The sequence below is a fragment of the Trichomonas vaginalis genome, chromosome I (assembly GCF_026262505.1).
Source record: "Trichomonas vaginalis G3 chromosome I, whole genome shotgun sequence".
NCBI lineage: Eukaryota > Parabasalia > Trichomonadida > Trichomonadidae > Trichomonas > Trichomonas vaginalis.
In genome coordinates, this window is record NC_067203.1 from 27,126,904 (window position 1) to 27,150,645 (window position 23,742).

General features: G+C 33.0%; 7 protein-coding genes and 2 pseudogenes across 9 annotated transcripts, besides 4 other annotated features; 4 read left to right on the forward strand and 5 right to left on the reverse strand.

Annotated features, from left to right (window-relative positions):
* Nucleotides 1-1,313: part of a mobile genetic element that runs on past the window's edge.
* On the forward strand, nt 88-1,226 carry TVAGG3_1058170 (annotated as a pseudogene). The gene has a single exon. A coding segment is annotated over exon 1 (1,139 nt).
* A 1,862-nt stretch (nt 1,314-3,175) lies between the features above and the next one.
* TVAGG3_1058180 (cAMP-dependent protein kinase protein) lies at nt 3,176-4,188 on the reverse strand (the record flags this gene model as incomplete). Its single annotated transcript, XM_001311273.2, has 1 exon — nt 3,237-4,076. One exon carries the CDS (start codon nt 4,074-4,076, stop codon nt 3,237-3,239), a length of 840 nt encoding a protein of 279 aa, XP_001311274.1.
* A 1,159-nt stretch (nt 4,189-5,347) lies between these two features.
* Nucleotides 5,348-5,683, forward strand: TVAGG3_1058190 (uncharacterized protein; the record flags this gene model as incomplete). The annotated part of the gene is made up of 1 exon (XM_001311274.1): nt 5,348-5,683. One exon carries the CDS (start codon nt 5,348-5,350, stop codon nt 5,681-5,683), a length of 336 nt encoding a protein of 111 aa, XP_001311275.1.
* Nucleotides 5,684-5,752: 69 nt separating this feature from the next.
* On the reverse strand, nt 5,753-7,057 carry TVAGG3_1058200 (uncharacterized protein; the record flags this gene model as incomplete). The annotated part of the gene is made up of 1 exon (XM_001311275.2): nt 5,829-7,055. One exon carries the CDS (start codon nt 7,053-7,055, stop codon nt 5,829-5,831), a length of 1,227 nt encoding a protein of 408 aa, XP_001311276.1.
* A 103-nt stretch (nt 7,058-7,160) lies between these two features.
* TVAGG3_1058210 (ribonuclease inhibitor domain-containing protein) lies at nt 7,161-7,926 on the reverse strand (the record flags this gene model as incomplete). The annotated part of the gene is made up of 1 exon (XM_001311276.1): nt 7,177-7,881. One exon carries the CDS (start codon nt 7,879-7,881, stop codon nt 7,177-7,179), a length of 705 nt encoding a protein of 234 aa, XP_001311277.1.
* Nucleotides 7,927-8,030: 104 nt separating this feature from the next.
* Nucleotides 8,031-8,813: a mobile genetic element.
* Nucleotides 8,814-9,060: 247 nt separating this feature from the next.
* Nucleotides 9,061-9,678, forward strand: TVAGG3_1058230 (integrase core domain-containing protein; the record flags this gene model as incomplete). The annotated part of the gene is made up of 1 exon (XM_051255931.1): nt 9,061-9,678. The coding sequence occupies one exon, from the start codon at nt 9,061-9,063 to the stop codon at nt 9,676-9,678; it is 618 nt and encodes a 205-aa protein (XP_051081505.1).
* A 427-nt stretch (nt 9,679-10,105) lies between these two features.
* Nucleotides 10,106-10,365: a terminal%2Cinverted (terminal inverted repeat of Maverick-1A transposon ID:TVAGG3_1058240).
* Nucleotides 10,106-23,742: part of a mobile genetic element that runs on past the window's edge.
* On the reverse strand, nt 11,103-11,423 carry TVAGG3_1058250 (uncharacterized protein; the record flags this gene model as incomplete). Its single annotated transcript, XM_051255932.1, has 1 exon — nt 11,103-11,423. One exon carries the CDS (start codon nt 11,421-11,423, stop codon nt 11,103-11,105), a length of 321 nt encoding a protein of 106 aa, XP_051081506.1.
* On the reverse strand, nt 14,123-14,887 carry TVAGG3_1058260 (uncharacterized protein; the record flags this gene model as incomplete). The annotated part of the gene is made up of 1 exon (XM_051255933.1): nt 14,123-14,887. The coding sequence occupies one exon, from the start codon at nt 14,885-14,887 to the stop codon at nt 14,123-14,125; it is 765 nt and encodes a 254-aa protein (XP_051081507.1).
* TVAGG3_1058270 lies at nt 19,433-20,240 on the forward strand (annotated as a pseudogene). The gene has a single exon. A coding segment is annotated over exon 1 (808 nt).

Sequence of the window (23,742 nt, forward strand, 5' to 3'; positions counted from 1 at the left end):
TAGCTATCTTTGTCGAATCTGTTCAAGAAAGTTGTCCAGAAGATTTAATTGAATTTATCTCTGAGCCGGGAAAACTAGTTTTTTTATATGCACCTTTCGAAGCGAAGGCCCTTGGTCACCAAATTTCTACGTTTCACATCGATTCAACGTATAAACTTCTAAGGGCTAACATTCCATTATATGCACTCACAGGAAAAACAGAACATACTATTGTTTTTCCTTTTTTGTATTTCTTTATTTCTCCTGACACAAGCGAAAATATTCAATATTGTGTTTGTCGTTATTTTCAATATATTAATAGAGAACCCGAGATGATAAGTATGGACTGCGCCCCACAAATAGCCGAGGCAATTGAGCGAGGTATTCCAAACTGTCATATTCTTTGGTGTGGCGTGCATGTCCTTCGCGCCATATTAAGAAAAGCGGATAAGTTTAAATCACGAGACAATTTTGAAGAATTTTATAATCTAATGAAATTATTAGTATTCAATACTAAAGAAGAATCTCCCGAGGAAGAACAGAACCAAGAAGAAGAAAATCCTAGAGAGGAACCAGCTCAATCTCACTTACTTCAAGCAGAAGAAATTGAAGAAGAGGAACAATATGAAGAAGAATTCATCGAAAATGAATTTCAACCTTCTCAAATCTTTTTACCACGAGAATCTTCTGATGATCCAAACGATTCTGAATTTATTCCAGAAGAAGAAACGTTTGAAACAAGTGAAGAAGTTCCAGAGCACCTCACTCAAGAAGAAGCTGCAGACCTAGATGCAGTTTATGATCGAATTCTTGAAATTCTTTCCACTGAACCGAAAGCCCAAAAGTACTTCGATAGGCAATGGAGGCATCATTTAGATCGTTGGAATAAGCGCTATCGCAACGGAGGTGACGCGACTAATAACGTCAGCGAGTCACATTTCAAAGTTCTCAAGCATTCTTATTTCCCAGAGAGAAGGAATATTCGATTAGACGATTTTGTTGTTGAATTATACACAACGGTTGTTCCAGCATTATTGATTAAATTTAAAGTTCAATTAATCAATAGTGATAAAGTTGTTCGTATATTACGAAAAGCTAATGACCATGAACAAATATTGGAAAACAAAAAAGTCGAATGTTTGAAAATGCTTGAAGCAATATATTCAAGTTTGCAACAAGGATCAATAGATTCAAATCTTGTTTATTGTACTTTAAAGGTACTTTTAAAAAAGAAACAATTAATGTAAAAGATTCAAATCATTTTTTATTATTATTTTCTTAATTTTTTAAAATAAGGTTAATAAAAGTGACACTGGATAGTTTGTCCCACACTCCATTTAAGCTAAAAAAACTAACCTCAATATGTTGTTGTAAAAGGTTATTGACATTATTTTCGTGGCCAAGTTAAAATGGTCTTATTTCTCTGAAATATTCAATTAAATATTGAAAGAAACGTAAACGTTAAATTTTGCTATTGATTTTTTTTCTTTTATTTTTTAATGATTTATGGTATGCTTCAAATATTTTCCAAAATGCTAGGATAATTCAATGTTTTCAATTCAAATTAAATTCAATCATTTCATCAATAGCGTAGTTCACATTAGAATGACACATAATATTGTTTTTGCTCTTTTAATTCAATAATGGAGAAATTTCTTTCAAAACGAGTCAATCAAATAGATATGATTTTTCATCATAATTTTAATAATGAACAATATATCTCTATCTAATGGTTTCAATGTTGTTTGAATTTTTTTTTTCAAAACAAAAAATGATAGGTGGAGATCTTCTATATGATGATTTTAAATTTAATGTTGATACAATCAACCATAAATCGCTTCTTTATCTGAATAAATTGGAGAAGGATACAATTTCTGCATTTTCATCCACTCTATATGAGTTACTCATTCCAAGCAGGTATAGTACAGTCAGTGTTGCTTTGCTTTTTGGCAGTTGTTCTCACTTAAACTTCTTTCCATATTTTTGTGAAAACTTGGAGATTCAATCAAGAGAATTCTTACATCTCGATTTGGTCAGATTGCTTTAACAAGAAATCGTCTTTTATACCAAAGATTTTTCTTTTAGGCGCCTTTATATCTTTATCCTGCGTAACCACAATCGATGCACTCAGTCAATATGACCATTTAATGTCAATATGGGCCACCAACTCACAATCCTGGTATTCTTCACAAACATTTGCAAAATACTTTATTTCTTTCATATTTACCGTTCCCATGATGTTACATAAAAGTTTTTCAAGCATGAGGTTTATGGCTTTTATTGGAAATTTATTACTTATTATATGTATAGCATGCGAGTTAGTTCTTTTAATTAACAGCATTCGAGAAAATGGTTTTGATCCACAAAAAAAGGTCATTTTTTTGGGAAAGGATTTTAATATTACAGTTTCATGTTTTTCGTTATTTAACATAGTTTTCTTTTCACATCCATTCGTTGCAATGCTTTCAGAAGACATCCATCAAGTTAATCGCTCAAAAGTATGCAAAATTACATGGTGCACTAGTCTAATTTCAGCAATATTAAATCTTGCAGGCGGATATCTTGGATATCTAACATTTTTTGGTCAGCAACAAGATGATATTATTTTCTATTCATTTGAAAATCAGAAAAATGTGTTTGTAGCTATTGGAAGTATTGCGTGTTTGATAAAAACAATGCTGTCAAATAGTATTTTTGTTTATATTTGTGCGATAGAATTGTTCAACTTGTTTTATCCATATAAGAACACTTTTTATTTTGAACGATTATTTTCAGGCTTGGTTGTTTGGTCACTAGCAATCTGCATTTCATATGGAAGCGACATACTCAAGGATGGAATTCTAAATATCATAACAGATTTCACATTTATTGTACTAGCTTTTATTTTACCATCTGTGATTTTCCTTGGGATGTTTAAATTTAAAGTAATATACCTTTCAATCATTTCAATTCTTGAGATTATTATATGTGCAACGATTGGAGGTATATTATTACACAGTTCAATTCGATCATTTATTGACTCTTATTTAAAGAATTAATCAAATCAATTTTGTTTTTTGTTTGATAACTAAATTATATTGTTCTTGCATATGCAATTGTTTAAAACTTTTGTTTTAAAACTCTGACTGGTTATTATTAAAAACAATTCTTGACACTAATTAAATTGGATAAAATGAAAAATCGAGTTTTTCTATTTAATAAAGTTCATATTTACGAAAAATCCATATGTCAAATAGTTAAATAGTAATGATATAAAATTAATAATTTTCAAACTTGATCTTCTTCATTTCTTCATCAAGTGGCTCATATTCTGGTACCTGTGATGTGAAGTCAGCGAAGTTCGATGTATCATAAGGAGAAGTGACCATTGGAATTAATGGAGTTTGATATTGATGAGCTCTCATCTTATTCCAATCAATCCCCTCAAAGTAAGGATGGTTTTTAATTTCATCTGTTCCAGCTGAACCGCTGCCAAGTCTTCTAGTTGGATCAAGGGCAAATAGCGCGTCTAAGAAATTAGCTGTAGCTTCATCAACCTCTGGTGGGTATTCTGATACACCTTCGCAAATGGAACGATAAAGGTCGTCTTCAGGCAATTGGGCAAATGGAGTATGTCCGCAGATTAATTCATGGATAAGAACGCCGTATGACCACCAATCACTAGCAAATGTGGTGCCTTCGCCACGAATAATTTCTGGAGCTAGATATTCTGGCGTGCCACATAAGGTATAAGTTCTCTCTTCGATTATTTTGGCAAAGCCAAAATCGATAAATTTAATGTGACCTCCTGCGTCGAAAAGAAGATTTTCTGGTTTGAGATCGCGATAAACGATATTGTTTTTATGCATTTCTTCAAATACCATGAAGACTTCTGCAGCATAGAAACGCACAGTATCTGGATCGAAGCATTCATTAGTCCTCAAATGTGAGAAAACTTCGCCTCCAGCAATAAATTCCATCATAATGTATAGGAAGTTCTCGTCCTGGAATGTTCCATAAACCGTAACAATATTAGGATGGTGAAGGATCGATAAAATGTTCTTTTCATTTTTTACATGCTCGACTTGTTCCAGTTGAATAATTTGTCGTTTGTTCATGCACTTCAACGTACAAAACTGCTCGGTTGGCTTGTGAAAACAAAGATTCACATGCGCAAAAGAGCCTATTCCAATTGTACGGATCACTGTAAATTGATCCAAAGAGAGATTCTTGTACATGGATATCAATCTGTCAAAGCTCTGTAAACTTCTCAAATCTTTATTGCTAACTTATTTAAATATTTTTTGTTTATTTCTAGATAAATGCATTATCAAGCTGATGCCCGTGCTTTTGTGTGAATTAAAATTAATTTGCAAATTTTTTTATAATAAAAGGGGGATTACTCCATCTACCTAACTTGATAATTTATGGATTTAGAAAAAGGTATACCTCTTTCTCCATCGTTCGGAGTTCTTTTTGCAGATCTATGTCTTTTTGAAAATATGGAAATTCCTTTCGAAAATTCTTTAACTCTTCGAAGTGTTCCATATTTACTCTATTCACAAAACCCATTAGTATGCCAATAGTTCATATTTGATTTCTAACATACAGTTTTACATCACACATTGAGGACATTATAAAAGCAATATATGATACGAAAAATTCCGAAATAAATTCTAAAGCTGTTGAAATGTTAAATTTCACACCGAAGAAAGTGATAAATGAAGCACTTGAGCCGAATTTATTGGCAAAATTTAGTAGAAATATCTTTTCAACCCAAATTCCTGATCCATATCTACTTTCTCGTATGGCCGATTTAATAATTTTATCAACAGTCAGATTATATAGACGGGGAGATACAATGAACAGCATAATTTTTCAATTAATTCAATTTATTTACGATCAATCAATTCAAGACTTCTTTTTTTCTATATTTTCAGAGGATCGACAGTACAAAAATGTCCAAAAAGACCTTATAAATTCAGGCATTACACAAATTTTATTAAGCTATTTAGAAAAATTCAATTTCGATCCGTATACTAATCCTTACCAAGATTTGAACTGTCAACGCATAATTGGAATTCTTAAAATCATTTCAAAAGCATCAAAGATTCAATACTTTATTGAAAATGCATTTCATTTTCCAATTTTAAAAATTTTATTTTCTCAGATTCCAAACGCCATAGCATCTATAGAAAATTCGCTTTGGGAAGCAATATCCTCTTTGCACTGCCAAAATACATCAAATTTTTTCAACCCTTACATTTCTCATATTTTATTTCAACTTCAAGAACCTTTTGAGCAAATATCCCTTGCAAAAATATCATCTCTTTCTTTAATAGTAAATTTAGTAAAATACAATAAAAATTTTCCAATTATTCTAAGCCAAATGAATTTTGAGCAGGTAATTCTCAGATTACTGCTCCAATTTCCTTCACACACGTTTTTGCAGAATAAAATACGCGAATTTATTGAAGAAGCTTTAGAAAACACGCTTCTTAGATTTGATTTTGCATCGTTTTTAATTCCACCATTAATGGAAATAGCAACGGCATCACCACCATCAGCATTGCACGCAAATGCTTACGAAATACTCTCTTTCATCAATGAGAACTCCAATAAGCATGGAAATCTGAAAGAAATTATTCTCCCTTCAGATTTTATTTCTTTTATCGAACTTTCTATTAAACCAAGAGCAAAGATGCTCAAATCCTTCTTTTATTAAATTGATTGTTTGTATTTGTTTTTCTCATTTACGTATAATAAAAATTAAGTACAACCTGATTATTATGAATTAATAATTAAGGAATATTCCTCTCTAAATAACAAAATTCTTTAATAAATAACAAAACATAAGATAAATGGTTGGATTATTTTTTGGTAGGATTTCTTGTTAAACTACGAGATGGTTGTCTTTTCAGCATTGGACTTGTTCCAGGTTGAATAGGTAGCACTGTAGGCCTTTTATTTGATATATATGATCTTAATTTCATTTGAGTTCTTGGCGATTTCTTGGCAGGCGCCGGCCCAGATCTTGCTTCAGAGTTTGGCCTTAGAGAAGGCAATGAAGGCGTTTTTACATGTATCTGTTTAATAGCTGCTTCTATCGGTGAGCATTCTTTTCGACGCTCTGCTTCGATTAGAACCAACTGTTCTGCAACCTTCTCGTCGTGAGATTTAATAAGTACACCATAAGTATTGATTACATTTTGAAGCTCACTTTGCTGTTGTTCATATATTCTACGCTGAGCAAGTTCTGTTTCTTGCTTTTCGAGTAAATCTGCTTCTGCTTTGATCACTTTTGCTTCTGCATAATTTCTTTGGATTGCTAGATTAACTTCATTTTCTCGTAACTCAGCTAAATTCTGGGAGGCTTTAGAAAACTGGCGAAGAAAAGACGGATCAGCATATTTAGAATATATTTTAGATTCTAGTTCTTGCTGCTGTGTAATTAGCTCTGCTTTCTTTAGATTGGATTGTTCAATAAAATCTTTTCGTTTATTATCATAGCGCTCGTTAACTTCTTTAAGTGAGGAATGAAGATTGAGATATCTGTTATATAAAATATCGCCTCTAACTTCACTCTTTCTTTGACTTTCTTGGTATTTGATATATTCATTAAGTACTGACGAGAGTTTATCTTGCTTTTCTGCAAGATCATAATCACTATTACATATTGCATCCACTCTTCTCCTTGTTAAAGTTTGAAATATATAAGGTTGCAAATTTTCTGGTGGGCAAATACCTTTTACTGACATCTGTTCAATTGCATCATCAATTTCTTGTTCAGAGGGGCTATTTACTTCTACAGGTTTTGCGTATTCGTTTGTTTGATCTATTTGGGTATGAGCAAATATGTTTTCTTGGTTCCGTTTTTCGTGCTCAGGTGGATTTTTTATTTCGGTTTGTTCATTGTGTTGTATTTCGGTAGATATATAGTTGTTTTGTTTTTTTTCATCATCATCTAATTCTTCAGATTGATTTGTAAGCATAGATGTAATAACACCACTTAGTTCCGTTTCAGAGTCCTTTTTTCCTTGTTCTGATTCAATTTCTAATTCTTTATTTGGTACTATTATTTCCATTGGGTTTTGCATATTCGTTATTTTTTTTTTGGAAAATCAATAAAAAAAAATAATCAAAAAGCAAATAACAGTATTTTTAATGATACTTAATATTATGCATCTATTGTTTTTATCATATTTTGCAAATATAATTTCATGAATCTTCAATTTGTTGGTTTAATTGAGCAATTTCTAACTGCTTTTTCTTTATAGACAAATCGAGATATGCTCGTAGGGTTTTCGTGTGAGCGGGTTGTGATGTAACACATTCTTTTGAATTCAAGTTTCTAGAGGAAGAAATAATTTTCCGAGTAGCAAGTAGACGGTTTAGAATATGATAAGTTTCTTGCTCATTTGGTGGATGCAACGAAGGTGTCCAGCCATTTCGGAGCAGTAGCGGGGTTTTTTCATTAAAACTTTCAGCAATTTTTCTCTCAGCTCTTGTGACCAATTCACCATTAATTTTTTTAAGGGAAGGTATTAATATTATTAATCCTGATTTGAATGCTGGATTTTTTGTAATGGGAGTTTGCGATAAACTAATTGACACTAAGTTTGGAAATTGAGGGAAGTTACGGAATGATTCAAATTCTGTATTATCTATGTTCAGAAAATGAATATTTATTGTATTTCCTAATCCTTCTAGTGATTTTATAGGGTTTCCATTAAGCAATAGATTTTGTGTTGTTGATGGAACCTCGATTGAATTTAATTGCAATAATCCTATATTTGAATAATCTGTGGTTCCATCTATTGTTCTATCATATGCTGAGATTATTTCTTGCTTTGCTTGGCGATATTTTCCTGATAAAAGTGTTTTATGAGCTCTCGATGTTGTTTTTAATGTTATGTTTTTCATTTTTTGATATCTGTCAGTTTATTTTTAAATGATAACTATTCCATGGACTTGCAAATCAAAGAATACTCAGGCAAAAATTTCATTTGACTTATTATAATAACAGCGACGACAATAATTTACTTCAGAAATCATATATTACTCTCTGATTGTTATAGACCGAAAATAGATTTTTTCGGTTTTCTCTTCAAATAATTGAAAGAATGATACTATTATAGGTTTATTATATTATATAGCATATAATCATGCTATAGCCGAAAATTATAAGTTTTGAGAAGATTGAATATAACACAAATAAATTTGAATGTGAGTTAAATTGCTTGTTGTTTTTAATAGCTATTTAATGAGAAATCCAATATTGCAAAATTCAAATTGAATGATTGAAAGAACAGAAAAAGTCATTCTTTTCAATTTCGAATATGTTTCATTGTATTTATAATTATATGGCAAATAAGATATTTAAACTTGATTTTTGAAGGAAAATTCACAAAATTGAATAAATTCAAATAATTTTTATTCAAAAATAAACTAGTTATTTGAGTTTAATACTAATTATCTATTCAAACTACAAAGTTTGTAATTTAAAATATTTTGTGAGATCAGATTGAATTAATTCAAGGTTCTTTTCAATTAATATTAATGACCATATTACGCATTTTCGAACATTCTAAACCAAATATATAAAAATGGGAGACGAATGTTAAATTTGCTAGACATGGGGGAGTTGTCTGCAAAGTTTTAGCTCTTATCTCTAACAAAAAATTAATTTTTAAAAAAAAGACCGAATACGTTTCACAGCGAGAAAAAAATAAAAGGCAAAATAGAATTTTCTAGACATAAAGAAGTTGTTTACCGAGTTTTAGCTCTTATCTCTAACAAAAAATTAATTTTTAAAAAAATGACCGAATACGTTTCACAGCGAGAAAAAAATAAAACTGTACACTGATTTTCATTTTCATTTCAGTCACTTTACTTATTATTTTTTCTTTTTTTCATTTTAATTATAAATTATTTCATAATACGTTTATTTACGTTACCATTTTCTTTATTCTTTTGAATTCCATACTAGACACTTATAGAATATTTTGATTGTTAACGTACTTCATTAGAATGAATCCTTACAAAGGGTATGTCGATCGAATTTACCTAATTGGTATTTCCAATCAGATTGAAGAAGGTAAAATGGCATGGGAAGAAGCTTGCACCCATGTTCCCATCGCCCCAACCCTTCAATCAAATGATTTCAAATATTTAGATGTTTCAAAATCTTTTTTACAAAATCAATTTAGCTTACAGAATATCCCATTGCCTAAAGGCAAGAAAGGTCGTAGGGTCAATCCCTACGACCAAATCAAAGCTCTTGCTGTGATACATGACCACTGGGCCTTTCCCTGTGGTCAAACAAAACAATGGAAACGTTTGAAATTAGAACAAATTGATGTGTCTTATAGAGAAGTACGCAGATACTTCAAAGAAAATCATTTCACCAAGACGCGATTAGAGCATGCCGGGCCAGAAACAGCAGTAAGATATTGGGCGCTTTCACCCAATCTTATCTGGCACGCAGATGTTCATTATTTTAGGGGTGTTCGTGGCCAGTATATTTATGGCATAATCGACGATTTTAGCCGCAAAGTCCTAGCGTGTATACAAATACCAGATATGCTGGCAGCGACGACAGCGAACGTTGCGGCTTCCGCCTTCATTGAATTTGGCGCCCCTTATTGTTTCTGGACCGACAACGGTTCAGAAAATAGGGGCGCCTTTCAAGATCTACTTGATCTTTGGGGCGTCAGTTAGTATGGTTATCTTGGGTACGGCGGCACTGCGTTCCACCTTACCCAACTTAACCTTAAATATTTACAAAACCGTCTGACACATAAATGACTTCACTAATGACTTCACTAACGACTTCACTAACATTTTCGCTAACGACTTCACTAATGAAAAAATAAACTTTCTCACTAACGTTCCCACTAATGTTCTCATTTACAAAAGTATTGCAGCGCTTCCCATTGCTGTGCTTCACACAATAGTTCATATTCTTCAGTATCGCTGCTGTCACTCCAATCGTCAGAGTCAAAATCACTGTCAAAATAAATGTTAGTAAGTTTTGACAAAGCTAATGAAACACGCTTACCGTTTGTATCTATTGCTTTTATAAACTTTCCATTCTTCATTCCTTCATAAACGCTCAAACTAACTTTACCCTTTCTCCCTCGTATCTGATAGAATGTATTTTCACGAGGAACGAAGAACAAATTCTTGAACTCATGACCGTTGTAGTTTGTTATCTCAATAGTTTTCGTCATTTATATAAAATAAAATAAAAAATAAAATAAAAAATAAACTTAAAAATAAATGATATCACCACTCCCACACGTATGAAAACATCCATTTAAATTTAGGTGAAGTGGTGAGATCTCACCTCTTTTTTCACCTCTTTTTTCACCCTGTTGAACTCATTGCTTTATAACTCTCTTCCTTGGTTTCTTTTTAGTTGCTTTCTTCACGTCTGTCTCCAACTTGACTGTCTTTCTTCTTCGGCCGTAATGATACCAGTTACTTCCACCAGTCAATGGGTCAAATGGTCTTTCGTAAGGGTTTCCATACATTCCATAGGGACCATACGGAAGAACTACTGGTGGAAGTTGTGGAGAAGAAACATTTTCTTTAGTTCCATCGAATCTATTTAAATGCATTGTTTCACCTTTCATCTGGTCATTAAAGTCTTTTGCGTGTTTTGCAAACTCATCGTCCTTTCCTAAAGCATTTTCTGACTCAGTCGCAACCAAATTGGATGCTTTATTTATGAGCCCTATTTTATTTAATCTTAACTTCTTTGCAACCCAGCCTCCAATCTTTCCTTTATTTGCATCTAATGTCTTCGAAACCCTTCCTCCACTCATTTTATTTACTGCGTCATAAGCTCCAAGTGCTTTTGCTCCAAATGCTAATGCTTTTGTTCCCATTGCGCCTAAAGCTGCCCAAGCTACCATTTACACCATATTAAAATCATCTCTCTTCAATATTATCTCATAAAAGTTCTCGTTACTGGAGAAAGTCAATGAAACATAAGCGTTCTCACGGGCTTCGCCCTCACCGCTTTGCGGTCTATCTAACTTCTTTCTTATATCATCTATACGCTTCAAAATGTCTGAACAATTGCTAACATCTTCTACAACAGTTATTTCATCATGAATGACCTTCAAGAACAAGCTCATTTAATATGCAATTAAAATCATCTCAATAATGAGTCCATCCTTTCCGTCTTTGGGTAGCACAACATCTTTCATTGAAGAAGGTTCGACAAGTCTTATGTTAAACTTACTGACAAAGTTTGTTATACTATAATGCTTCGGCGGCGAATACATGTAGTTTGAAAGACATAATATAGATTCTTCAGCAAATTCACTTATACTGGATTTTATAACAATGTTCTCACGAGACCAAATGCCACCAATTGACAATCTTGTAAGCAATCCTGCTGAGCCTTCAACTGTAAACGTCGATGGTAACATTCCACGAAGGTCATCTATTGACATCTTTGAGTCACTGAATTTAAAGATTTTCTTAAAGCAATCGTCATTATCTAACCATGCAATAGCTTTGAAGTTTTCATTCGAATATACATCTGCTTCATTAAATGTAAATCCTGACTTCTTTGCAGAGATGACTTTAAAATCTATTGAGTTTGTTTCAAAATTATATGCTATGGTAACTTCTGAAGGTAATGGATGTCCTTCCGCAGTCAGTTGTTCTCTCACTACCATTTGAAGCTTTGTGTTAAAAACTTTCATGTCATCTCCTGTATCTAAGTTCACATACACAGCAACAGGGAAACTATCTTGCTTCTTTGTTTCATCATTATATCTCAAAACATTAAAGTTCTTCAATAATATTGTTCTTCCTGCTGGAATACTTCGAACCTGTCTGATTTCAATAGCTTTCTCACCTCCTACATACTCTACCCAGTGCCTTGGATATTCATAAGTATACTGACTTTCTTGAATTTTGGTAGGTTTCATCATAACGTGTTCATAGTATATCTTTATACTCTTGTCAGTTAGACTCGGTGCTATGTTCTGAATATTTCTGACTTGCATTTTTAATGGAGATAAAATGAAGCATTTAATACATGACGTAGATGAAGACATGAATGAAACTACAGACAAACTTAACTCTTCTCTCATTCTTCCTTTCAGTAAGGACTATGAGTTCTGTTCAAATGGTGTTTATTTCTATTGTGGAAAGATGGGTTCAGGTAAGACATTTAACCTCATTCGTCATATACTCATAACAGAGCGTTTAGGAAACGACTCTTACTATGACCAAATCATTATATCAGCAACTTCAGACTCTATGGATTCAACAGCGAAAACATTTTATGTCAAAAGTTCAAGCCTCTGTCGTTAAAGTTTCAGACAGTGAACTCATTGAATTTCTTCAACGTTACATTCGACGTAAGAGGAAATATTATGCCATTGTTGAATTTATACAGTCAGGAATGCAAAAGACTTCAGAAGAGATGGAAAGAATTATTGACAAACACCACTTACGTCAATACTCAGGAGTTTACGATATGAAACGACTGACAAACTACATTCTATCAAAAACTTTCAAAATACCCCTTCAAAAAGTATCCTTCAAACACTCTGCTCGTTTGTGACGACTTCGCCGGAAAAGGTTTAGTTTCAAAGCCTGACTCACCATTAGCTAACATCATTACTAAAGTCAGACATTACCACTTAACTGTAGCAATACTTATGCAAACATGGCGTTTTCTTGCTTTAAACATAAAACGTCTCATAACTGACTTCGTTATCTTTCAAGGTTTCTCACGTTATGATATTGAACTCATTTGGAAACAGTCAGGTATAACATTACCTTTTGAAGAAATTTGGGAAGCATATAAGTCTCTCATCTCTCCTCGTTCATACCTTGAGATTCATATCATGACTAATACCATTAAAGTCAAAAATATTCCATGGGAACGACCAACATTGTTTTAAAGTTTAACCTTCAATTGACTGATGGTAAACAAATTCCATGCATCTCTGTCGCCATTTCTGTTAATATTTTTGCTGTCATTCATATCATCCACTTCTCCATCCGTTAGCTTTTGAGGATATGTGTTAGAATAGCTGTTCTTAAATGAAGGCTTCTCTCCCTTGAGAGCATAAACTCTATAACTTTCTGCATACTTTATGTTTGAACCTCCTGAGCCATCATTGACATAAATTTTTATAGGCTTCCACCCTTTGTTCATGTTCCTGCTTCTTCCCTTAGCTCTTTTTGTTCAGTAGTTCTACATCTTTATACACAGCACCTGTCTCAGTGAATTCAACAATATTTTCATTCGTTAGCTTTACATTCAAACCCTTGTCGAGTATATTGTTCATTTCATACATATAAAAGGTTTTTATTCTATATGAAATGAGAAGCAAATCCATCTTAGCTGGTGCCGTTAATGTTCCAATTGAACCAACATCAAATGTTGACTCACGAACGACAAACAATATTGTCATAAAGAACTATAGTTCAGAGTGTTTGAAAGAAAAAGAACCAGAGCTGAAATCCGTGAATTTAAACACAGCTTCAAACGCTAACGCTACATCAGATGTTAAGTTAGAGTATCCACCACTGGACCAAATTCTTTCAAGAGAAGCCAACGACAATCCTTACACAAATGTTCAAACAAATCCTTCAAACGTAGACCATTACCTTCTTCAGTTATACCAAACAATTTTACTCAAAGACGATAAGAAGCTTTTGACAAATCTTATAAGTAAGAACCAAATAATTCTAACAAAGGAGGACCTTGAAAATGTTATCTCACGAATAACAGGGAAACAATGTGTCATTGACTATCTCGACCCTGAAATCGAATGCTGTGGTCAAACTCCACCATTCATGAAAATAGGTAACATCCGCATCATTGAAACACCAGGAACTACAGGAGTTGAGTTTAAGTATAAATATTCGAACGAGTATACAAAACTTTCAACAGAATATAAACTTTGCTTGAAATATGTTTTAGTAAATTAAAGCAATTTGTAATATCTATCCAAAACTTCTTCAACAGTATCGAACTCATCTTCATAATGCAAACCTAATCTTATTGACTTGGTGCAGTTTTCACTAACACAATATTTTTCTGTTCTCTTGACTGACATAACTAACTCATTTGTTTCATCAAACAGCAACAACCAAAGTTCATGACCTAATACATAACATTCATACTTTATATTTTTAGCTCTGAGTTCTCTTGTAAGCTGTTGCATTTAATATTTTCTAAAAAGTCAACTTCAACAGTCATTCGCACTGGTGCCTTCAGTTCTACAGGCTCTCCTTGAAAGTCAACAAGTCTGAATTGCATGTCTTTCAAATTATGAGGACTAATGCGAACCCATTTACCTAAATGAGTTGCTATGACAGGAACGTTTGGAATGAACATTGAATTTACTTCATAACAGAAAGATTTATACTCTACTGAACCTTTACTATTAACTCCTGAAATGCCTGTGACATTAGCTATTTTAGACTCAATGTATAAACAATTGCCATAACATACGTATGGAACAGATTTCATCTCAATCGTTTTGTCAACACTTTTCAAAGGAAATGTCATATGGTATGCTCCTAAAAGAAGTTGAACTCTATGACTCATTCGTGTTATCTTGAACTCTTTCTTGCTACTGAACTTCAATGTTCCCTCAGAAGAGAGTTCGACATCTATGTTGTCAATAGTTTCTTCATTTATGAGAGTATCTATGACTCCAGCAATTTTATCTATTCTATACCCAGCTCTGTTAGGAAATGTTATAACACTTCTTTTGTCATCTATTTCAATCTCTATGAAATCTGTTTCATCTGTTATGACAAAAGTTGCGATAGTATTGAAGTCAACAACTCTGAAAGCAAGTGCTTCATTCTGTAGACCTAAGTTTGTTTGTAGCTTTACTGTCCCGTATTCGTTTGGGTCTGTACTTTGCAAATAGAACAACATTTTATTCTCATTAAAATATGACTATTGCTGCATATGCGTATGAAACAAATGAAGCAAGAAGAGCACATGAACTAGTAAACGAAAACTCAACTTTAACAGTGGAAGGCAATGATTTAGTCATTGACGATGGAAAAACTAAAAAAGTCATTGATTTCGATACTTTTAACACTTATGACCCATTCATTACAATAAGTAAAGTTCCTATCATAAATGATGGAACGGTGCAATATATAAATTCTACAGTAGATGCCTCATTAGTGAAAGTATTAAATGTTCTCATTGAATTGTTAAAGAGCTTTCGATTTGACGACAACATTAAATGCTTAAAGAATTTAGTCATGAATGAGAAACAAATTCTTGGCGTTGCTGGTAGCAGTAATGATGTACACCTTATGACATTAGAATATTATAACGAACATAAAGATGAACTGAAAGGAGAGAAGGTGACACCGGACCTCAAGGACCTCAAGGACACAAGGAATACAAGGAATACAAGGAATACAAGGAATACAAGGACCTCAAGGCGAGAACGGTTTGGATGGTGTAGATGGAAAGGATGGAAAAAACTGCTAAATCATGGATATGGAACCTTATAAATACTGGTTTAACAGCTGCTTCATATGGAGTTCTTCAATACCAAATCGGAAAGATATGGGCGGTACTTGGTGAAGAATTTTAAATGACGTTAAAAATGCTTTGAACTTCATTTCAAATGGTTCGGATACTATTAAAACTTTATCTGGTTGGATGCAAGAAACAAGGAGTCAAATAGATACTGTAAGACGTATAGCAAACAATGCACGTACGGGATTGGATACTTTACGACAAGCACAAAATACACTAAAGGAAGCAAATGATATTCTTGGCTCAGTATCAGACATGCATGAAGATTGGCTTAAAGGTATTGACAAATCTTTAAAAAATCACAGTCAGTCTATTGCTGACTACAAGAAAAGTATAGATTTTTTACATAGTGCTATGGACGTACATGATGGAAGCATAAAGAACTTACTTAATGAACTTACCAGGAACTATTAAAGCATTTATAAAGTCCTTTGTAAAACCTGGTGCTCTAACATTTAGGTCTTTGAGAGCAAAAGCATTGAAGTCAAGAGATGCAGAAACTCCAACAGAACCTACAGAAGGAACTGAAACAACAGAAACTCCAGAAGAACCACCAAAACCAACAGCTAATGAAATATTGTTCGAATATTTTCCAAGGTACTCTGTTCTCATTGCATACATTCAAGAAATACTTAAGAAAGCAGACTTGACTTTAGGAGATGATGAAAGTTCTGTATATCTTTCGTTCCAGTTTCAAATAGCAGAACTTTTGAGACAGATATGCTTAATGTATGACAACATCTCTGATTTCACAAGATATGATGACGACCATGACCCGAACACGTGAAGAAGAAGTTTTACAAACATCCATTAAGACAGGAAAGGTTTTAACTCAAAGTCTCATTATTGACCAAAGATGGCGAAGTGGACGTTCTTCAAGAGCTGAAGAAAAATACTTCTTCGGGAGGTGGTGGTAGGCATGAACTTGAAATAAATGAGATAGAAGAGAAATTAGCCGAAAAAGCAGATAAAGAACATAAACACAATATCTCCGATATAAATGAACTTCAAGCTACATTAAATAGTAAAGCGGACAAAAATGAACTTGACGCAATGAACAAAGTTTTGAAATCTCATAAACACAACATCTCCGATATAAATGAACTTCAAGCTACATTAGACAGTAAAGCTGACAAAACCATACACATAAATCCTTCACTACTGTTAGAGCAGATGACATAATACTGAACTTTGACCTTGGTTCAAGTGCACCATTAGAAAATCCAAGTACAAGCGTAAAAGATACTCTTAACAATTTAGATAAGAGTTGCAGGAATATCGAAGATCATGCCAGAAACTTTGAAGCATATGAACTACCCGCAATGTTAGATAAGAAAGCAGACAAAACAGAGCTTCAAACATTAAAGACTCAGATTCTTGAAACATTATATCCTATAGGTTTCTATTTATACGTCAATGAATTCAACAAATCCAAAACAGTTTTAGGTTTTGGTACTTGGGAACAGATTGTAGACAAATTCTTATACTGTGCTAACTCTTCAAAGCAAACAGGTGGTTCGAAGAAAATTACTGAAGCAAACTTACCTGCGCACACTCATACAGGAACTACAAACTTTTCTGGCGACCATAGCCACTCATTAAGAGACCATCCATTATACAACTCAGAATATAAAGCTGGCAATGACGTTTTATCTCCATCTTATAACAATGCAGCAAAAAAGACTTTTCGACCAACTGAACCAGGAGGAAATCATGTCCATACTTTCACAACAAATCCAACAGGCTCGGGTGCAGATTATATGCCACCATTTATGACTGTATTCGCATGGTATAGAGTTCAATGAACGCGCTTGAGCCTAGAATAAAATCCTTAATTTTACATAAATGAGCTTGAAAGAAGTATTCGAACAACATCCATGGAGGTCATTTAAGAAGTTCAATGAAGCTGCAAAGAGTCGGGGATTTACTAACAGAGCTGAAGTGAAAAGGTTCTTTGACAAAAATGTTGTACATCAAACAAAAATAAACCCCTACGACTACTTTTTACCAATTTACTCCATCACTCCTGACGCATACCAATTTGACACTCTCATTCAAAGCAGAAAGGAGGACATAAACCATTCCTCATCTTCATTAATGTTAACACTCGTAAAGCATATGCATATCCAATGAAAAATAAAGGAACTCATGAAGTGTTAAGAGTTTTACAAAAGTTTTGTAGCAGAACATAGCCAAGTACTTTAACATCAGACCAAGACAGTGCATACCTCAGCAATGAAATCACAGATTTTCTCATTAAGCATAACATAACTCACTACACTACTGAAGACCATAACCATAACATACTCGGCATCATAAACCGCTTCATAAGGACTCTCAGAGATTTAAACCAAGAGCGAGACTTTATCGAAGAAACAATGAAACATTTTCTCGAAGTATATAATTCCTCAACACATTCTACAACAGGACATACACCAAATTCAATGACACAACAACAAGAAGAAAGTATATACAAAAAAACAGTCAAACACAAAATATCAGAAATTCAACACAATTTACCCTCATTCCTGGTACAAAAGTTCGTGTAGTCCTTGACGACAAACCGTTGACAAAGAAACGTTTAAGGTTAAGTAGAAACTATTATATCGTAGACTCTACGCAAGGTAATGGATATCTTATAAAAGCTGCTGACGACTCTATTGCGTTTTACCCTCGACATAAATTAGTCGAATAGTAATGGCAAACTTGCTGAAACCATTGACGAAGCAAAGCGAGGAGTGGTTATTGAAATACTTGACTATAACATAAAACGATGACTTATAAAGTAAGATATGAAGAGGTGTTGAAGATGTTATCCATCTAAGAACTTGAGAGAGTCAAAGCCAACACATCTGGACCATTAGAGCGGGAGTACTGGAAAGACAAAAATATGCCAGAAAGAATAAGAAAATTCTCTAAACTTTTTCATTGGATGTAATCAGACATGAACGAAACAGTCATGAAATTATTAATGGTACCATTTATTTTAACATAAAGACGCAAAGCGGCGAGGACGAAGTCCATGACCAAAAATAATTTTATTAGATGGTTAGATCTAACCTCATATTCTACCCTCATTTCTACCCTCATTTCTACCCTCTTGAATTTTCATGAATTTTCCGAAATAAAAATAAGTTAGTTTATTTTATTTATTGTATTTTTGTATGTAAAGACATGATTTCAGGATTTTTTGACGAAGTGTCAATCTTCACTTCGTCAAAAAATAACAGTTATCTAATGAAAAAGTGTCATTTTTTGTATTTGACGAGAATGTCGGGTAAATGTTTTGTCATGATTTCATCGTACATGTTTTGTCATGACTTCATCGTACATGTTTTGTCTATGACTTCTTCATCGTAATGAGCGTAAATGTTTTGTGAAGAATATAGCAACAGTCTGAATTCCGACGGTTGCTTTTTATACAAAATTCATGCAGGAAATTCTTGAGTTTTGGTTGAAAGAATACGGTGGAGCCAAAAGTGGCTCGACCTCAAAACAAGCATTTTATGAGCTTACTAAGGGTGTTATGAATGAATTCAAATGTATTTACATACATCCTGACCTCGTTCATTTGTTGCTGAATTCAGCAAAAATAATGTTTAGGTGAAAGGTGAGATCTCACCTGTTTTCTCACCTGTTTTCACCTCTTGAATTTTCATGACTCTTCGTAAATTTTGTCAAACATGAACGTAAATGTTTTGTCAAAACTTCTTCGAAATGTTTGTCAAACATGAACGTAAATGTTTTGTCATGATTTCTTCGTAATGAGTGTAAAGGACCCAAAAATATAATTTAGGTGAAGAGGTGAGATCTCACCTGTTTTTTCACCTCTTTTTTCACCTCTTGAATTTTCATGAATTTTCCCGAAATAAAAATAAAGTTAGTTTTATTTTTTTTATTTTTTTATTTTTATGTAAAGATATGATTTCAACAATCGGCACAACAGCAATACAAACAACTACAGCACCAAACTCGTTAGTCATGAATCCAACATCTATGTTAGTAGAGATGAAAAGCTTCATTCCTTCTTCATATACTTTTGAAACAGAAATCCAGAAGATAAAGCAAGAACTTTTAACAAGTAATTTAGACTGTAGTGCGAAAGATGAAACAAATGAACAGTATCTTTATGAAATGCAGGACATTATTGACCATTTACCTAAACTACCTGAAATCCAACAACAAAAACTCACTATTCCTGAATTCGACGAAATTGAAGTGAAACAACTGACTCAGTAGAAAAATAAAGAATTCATTCGTAAGGTAAACTATGATTCTAGGATTTCATTGCAACCATAAGGTTATGGACAAAGATTGCGACATGGTATATAGAATGTTTCTGACATATATAAATCTGAAGAATTTAAGACCTACGACAACTTTGTTTCGTTAGTTGCAGAATGTGTTTGGGAAATAAGAGATAAAGATAGAAGAGGCAAAGTATGGAACAAACAAATAAGACCCGCTATGTTTGAGATGAAAGAGCAATTGACGCTTTAGTTGTTTTAGCTGGTTTTATTTCAATGTATAACGCAAAAATGAACCCGCAATGTTCTAAATGTAAAGCAGCAATGAGGAGATATAACTACTCCGTCAAAGGATAGAAAGAATGAGAAACGACTATGCAGATTTAAAGAAAGAAGCAGAAAAACCAGCAGAAAATAAAATGGACATGTTAGAATTTCTGAACAAAAACTATCCAACTGCTGACGATTTCCTTCTATCTGACGTCAAGAAGAAATATAAAGAAACCTTCGGCATAGTTAAAACATTCGATGTACTAAAAGAAGAAATAGAAGCTACAAAACTGTTTAGGATTTCAAATATACATCGTACAATTCATGTAAAAACGCTTGTGAAAAAAAAGAGGTGAAAAACAGGTGAGAAAACAGGTGAGATCTCACCTCTTCACCTAAACATTATTTTTGCTGAATTCAGCAACAAAATTCTGAGTAAAATGCATATGGCTTGTGTCAAACCGTTGAGTTTTCACAAAATTCCAAAAATAACGTTTACCATGTGAAACGTTTATAAAATAACTGGGGTAGAAAAGAGGGTAGAAATGAGGTTAGATCTAACCATCTACCCTAAAATATATTTTTATTGAATTCAGCAACAAAATCATGAATTTCCTTAAGACAGAAAAAATAAAGTTAGTTTTATTTTTATTTATTTTTTTATTTTGTATGTAAGAACAGAAATGACAAACATTGAGTTTGAAACAGTTAGAAAGATAGACAATGACACCAAAGTGGTTAGAATAGGTGATTTAAACGTAAGATACTCAAAGAAATACAACAAATATTCTTTGTCAGACATTATATTTCCATCTGGAAAGAAAACACACGACTGGGTTAGAAATGCTTCAACTCAGAAAATTTTGACAAGAAATCCTGAGCTTATGATATCAGTAAGATTCTATGGAACTACAGCATATCTCATCGACAAAAGTCTTATACCAATAGTTTTGTTATGGATTGACCCAGTTGTTGGATATAACTTCATAACTTATGGTTCATTCGATACGGAACGTTGCAGTGAAGGCTTACTTTACATCGTTCAGAAACCGAAGGACTTCAACACAAAAAGATATAAGATAGGAAGGACATATAATATAACTCAAAGATATGACAGTACAGTCAATAGAGTCAAGGTTGTGTTCGTTAATGATATGAGAGCCGCAGAAACAGAACTACTCGAAAAGTTTGAGAAAATGTATGGTGCTCCCATAAAAGGTAAAGAAACGTTTGAAGTAGATGAGATAGATAAAGCTATAAAATTATTTGACGAAGTTGCTGAAAAATACATGTAAAGCGTTTATTTTTGGTCTTTTGTGAAAGATAGAAAAAATAACGCTAATTTTATTTTTATTTATTTTTTTTATTTTGTATGTAAAGACAGATATGTCAACAACAGAGAACACAACAACTGCTATCGTTCATGAAGCCATAAATGAAGAATACGAATACATACAGTATAACAAACAATTGAGACTCATTCGTTCAGTCAAAGATGACATGTACCAAATGCAAAGTATAATGAATGCTCTTCTTTCTACAAAGCAAGCATATCATTGGTTTGAAAACCAACAGGCTAAAGAACTTTTAGAAGAATTTCCTCATATGATTGCTTCCCTCGGAAAACCGAGGGAAGAGATTCCATTCGAAAATCGCAAGAATTTGGCTCCTGGTTTGAAAGGTTATTATGTTCATAGACTTTTAGTAAATGCTGTAGCAATGTGGGCTTCACCTCGTTATGCTTGTTATATTTTCATGATGTTAGATGAACTATATAAAGCAGAACGTGGAGAGCTGGAAAAGAAACTTCAAGCAAAAGATGAAGTCATTGAATCCAAAGACAAAAGCATACAGAAAAGAATACCGCGTTCAGTACCAAAAGGAAAGGAAAAGAGTTATAAGTATATGATTTACGCTGAAGAGTTGGAGAAAGAAGAAGATAGAGATATGGTTATGTTGCATTTAGTCAGAAGAAATAACAAAAGCTTTTACGACCTTGCTAAGATTTACAAATCTGACAGAAACTGGTTCTATCGTGAAAACTTACCGATTTCAATGACACCGAATGAGCAAATAAAGGAAATTGTCAAAAATACTCTTCCTCAAACACACTATGACATCAAAGGTTGCACAATACTTACATTCAAAGAAGACTTACCATTACTGAAGGAAAAGATAACAGAATATTTCGACAACTTCAAAGAGGAAGAATAAAAAAATCTAAGCTAATTTTATTTTTTTATAAAATTTTATCTCATATGAAAGAACATGAATTTAGAATATTCGGAACTCATGACAGAAGAAGAGAACGAACAACATGTAAAAGATTATGCAAAATTTCTGAAGACATACAAAGCATTTAAACAATATCTAAATGCTTCTAAAGATTATGCAAAATTTCTGAAGGTATATAAAGCTTATGAAAAAGCGTATGAAAAGTTTATACATTGGGGAATTGTTGTAAAATATCCATATGAAGACTAACCAAAAATATATTTTTGAATAACTGCCATCCTCCTGTGTTGTCAAAATGTCATGTTGTCTCATTTTTTCAGAGAAGTTAAATGACCTGGTGACATGGTGACATGGTGACACCTTCAGTTCTTCAAAAATAATTCATAACTGCCATCCTCCTGTGTTGTCAAAATGTCATGTTGTCTCATTTTTAAAAGAAGTTAAATGACCTGGTGACATGGTGACATGGTGACACCTTCAGTTCTTCAAAAATAATTCATAACTGCCATCCTCCTGTGTTGTCAAAATGTCATGTTGTCTCATTTTTTCAGAGAAGTTAATTAACCTGGTAGCACATGGTGACATGGTGACACCTTCAGTTCTTCAAAAATAATTCATAACTGCCATCCTCCTGTGTTGTCAAAATGTCATGTTGTCTCATTTTTTCAGAGAAGTTAATTAACCTGGTAGCACATGGTGACATGGTGACACTTTCAGTTATTCAAAAATATATTTTTGCTTAAATAACTTCAGGGTCTATTTCTTCAACCATTTCACTTCCTTCGTCAATGTCAATAGAAGCTTCTTCAACCTTTGGTAAGAATTTCTGTATAACATCTTTGTTCGTTATTGTCTTCAGAGATGAAGGATAATATTTCACATTTGTTTCACCCTTCTTATATTCTTTCTGTTCGGAAAGATTTAAAGCAATACTGAAGAAGTCAATGTTAGAGTTCTTTATAACAGTATAATGAGTATCTTTGACATTCACGAAGAAACTCTTTTGTTTCAAAACTACTGCTAACTCTTGTGAAGTATAACGTTTGCGGTCAATGACGATAGCTAATGGTCTGACATACTGACCAAACTTAGATTCTTTCACAAACTTCTTGTTAAAGATAACATTAACATTTGAAGCATTATTGAACTCATTCTTGATGGCAGTAGCGAGAGCATTGTATGAAAAGAACTTGCAATCTTGCATGTGTTTCATTAAAATAAAAATATTAAATTATTTTGAAAAATAACTTTAAAAAATCTAATCTAATTTTTTCAAAAAATATTTTTTTATTTCCTACTAAAGATGTATCGGAAGTTGTCTAAGTTAGAACACTCGGAAATAAAACAACTTCTTACAGAAGCTAACATAGATGTTGCAAAACATTACACAACAAACAAAAAAGCACTCGCTGACATCCTCAATGACTACAATGGTGCAATAAGTTATGATAGAATTCATGAGTTCATAAATGCAAGAGC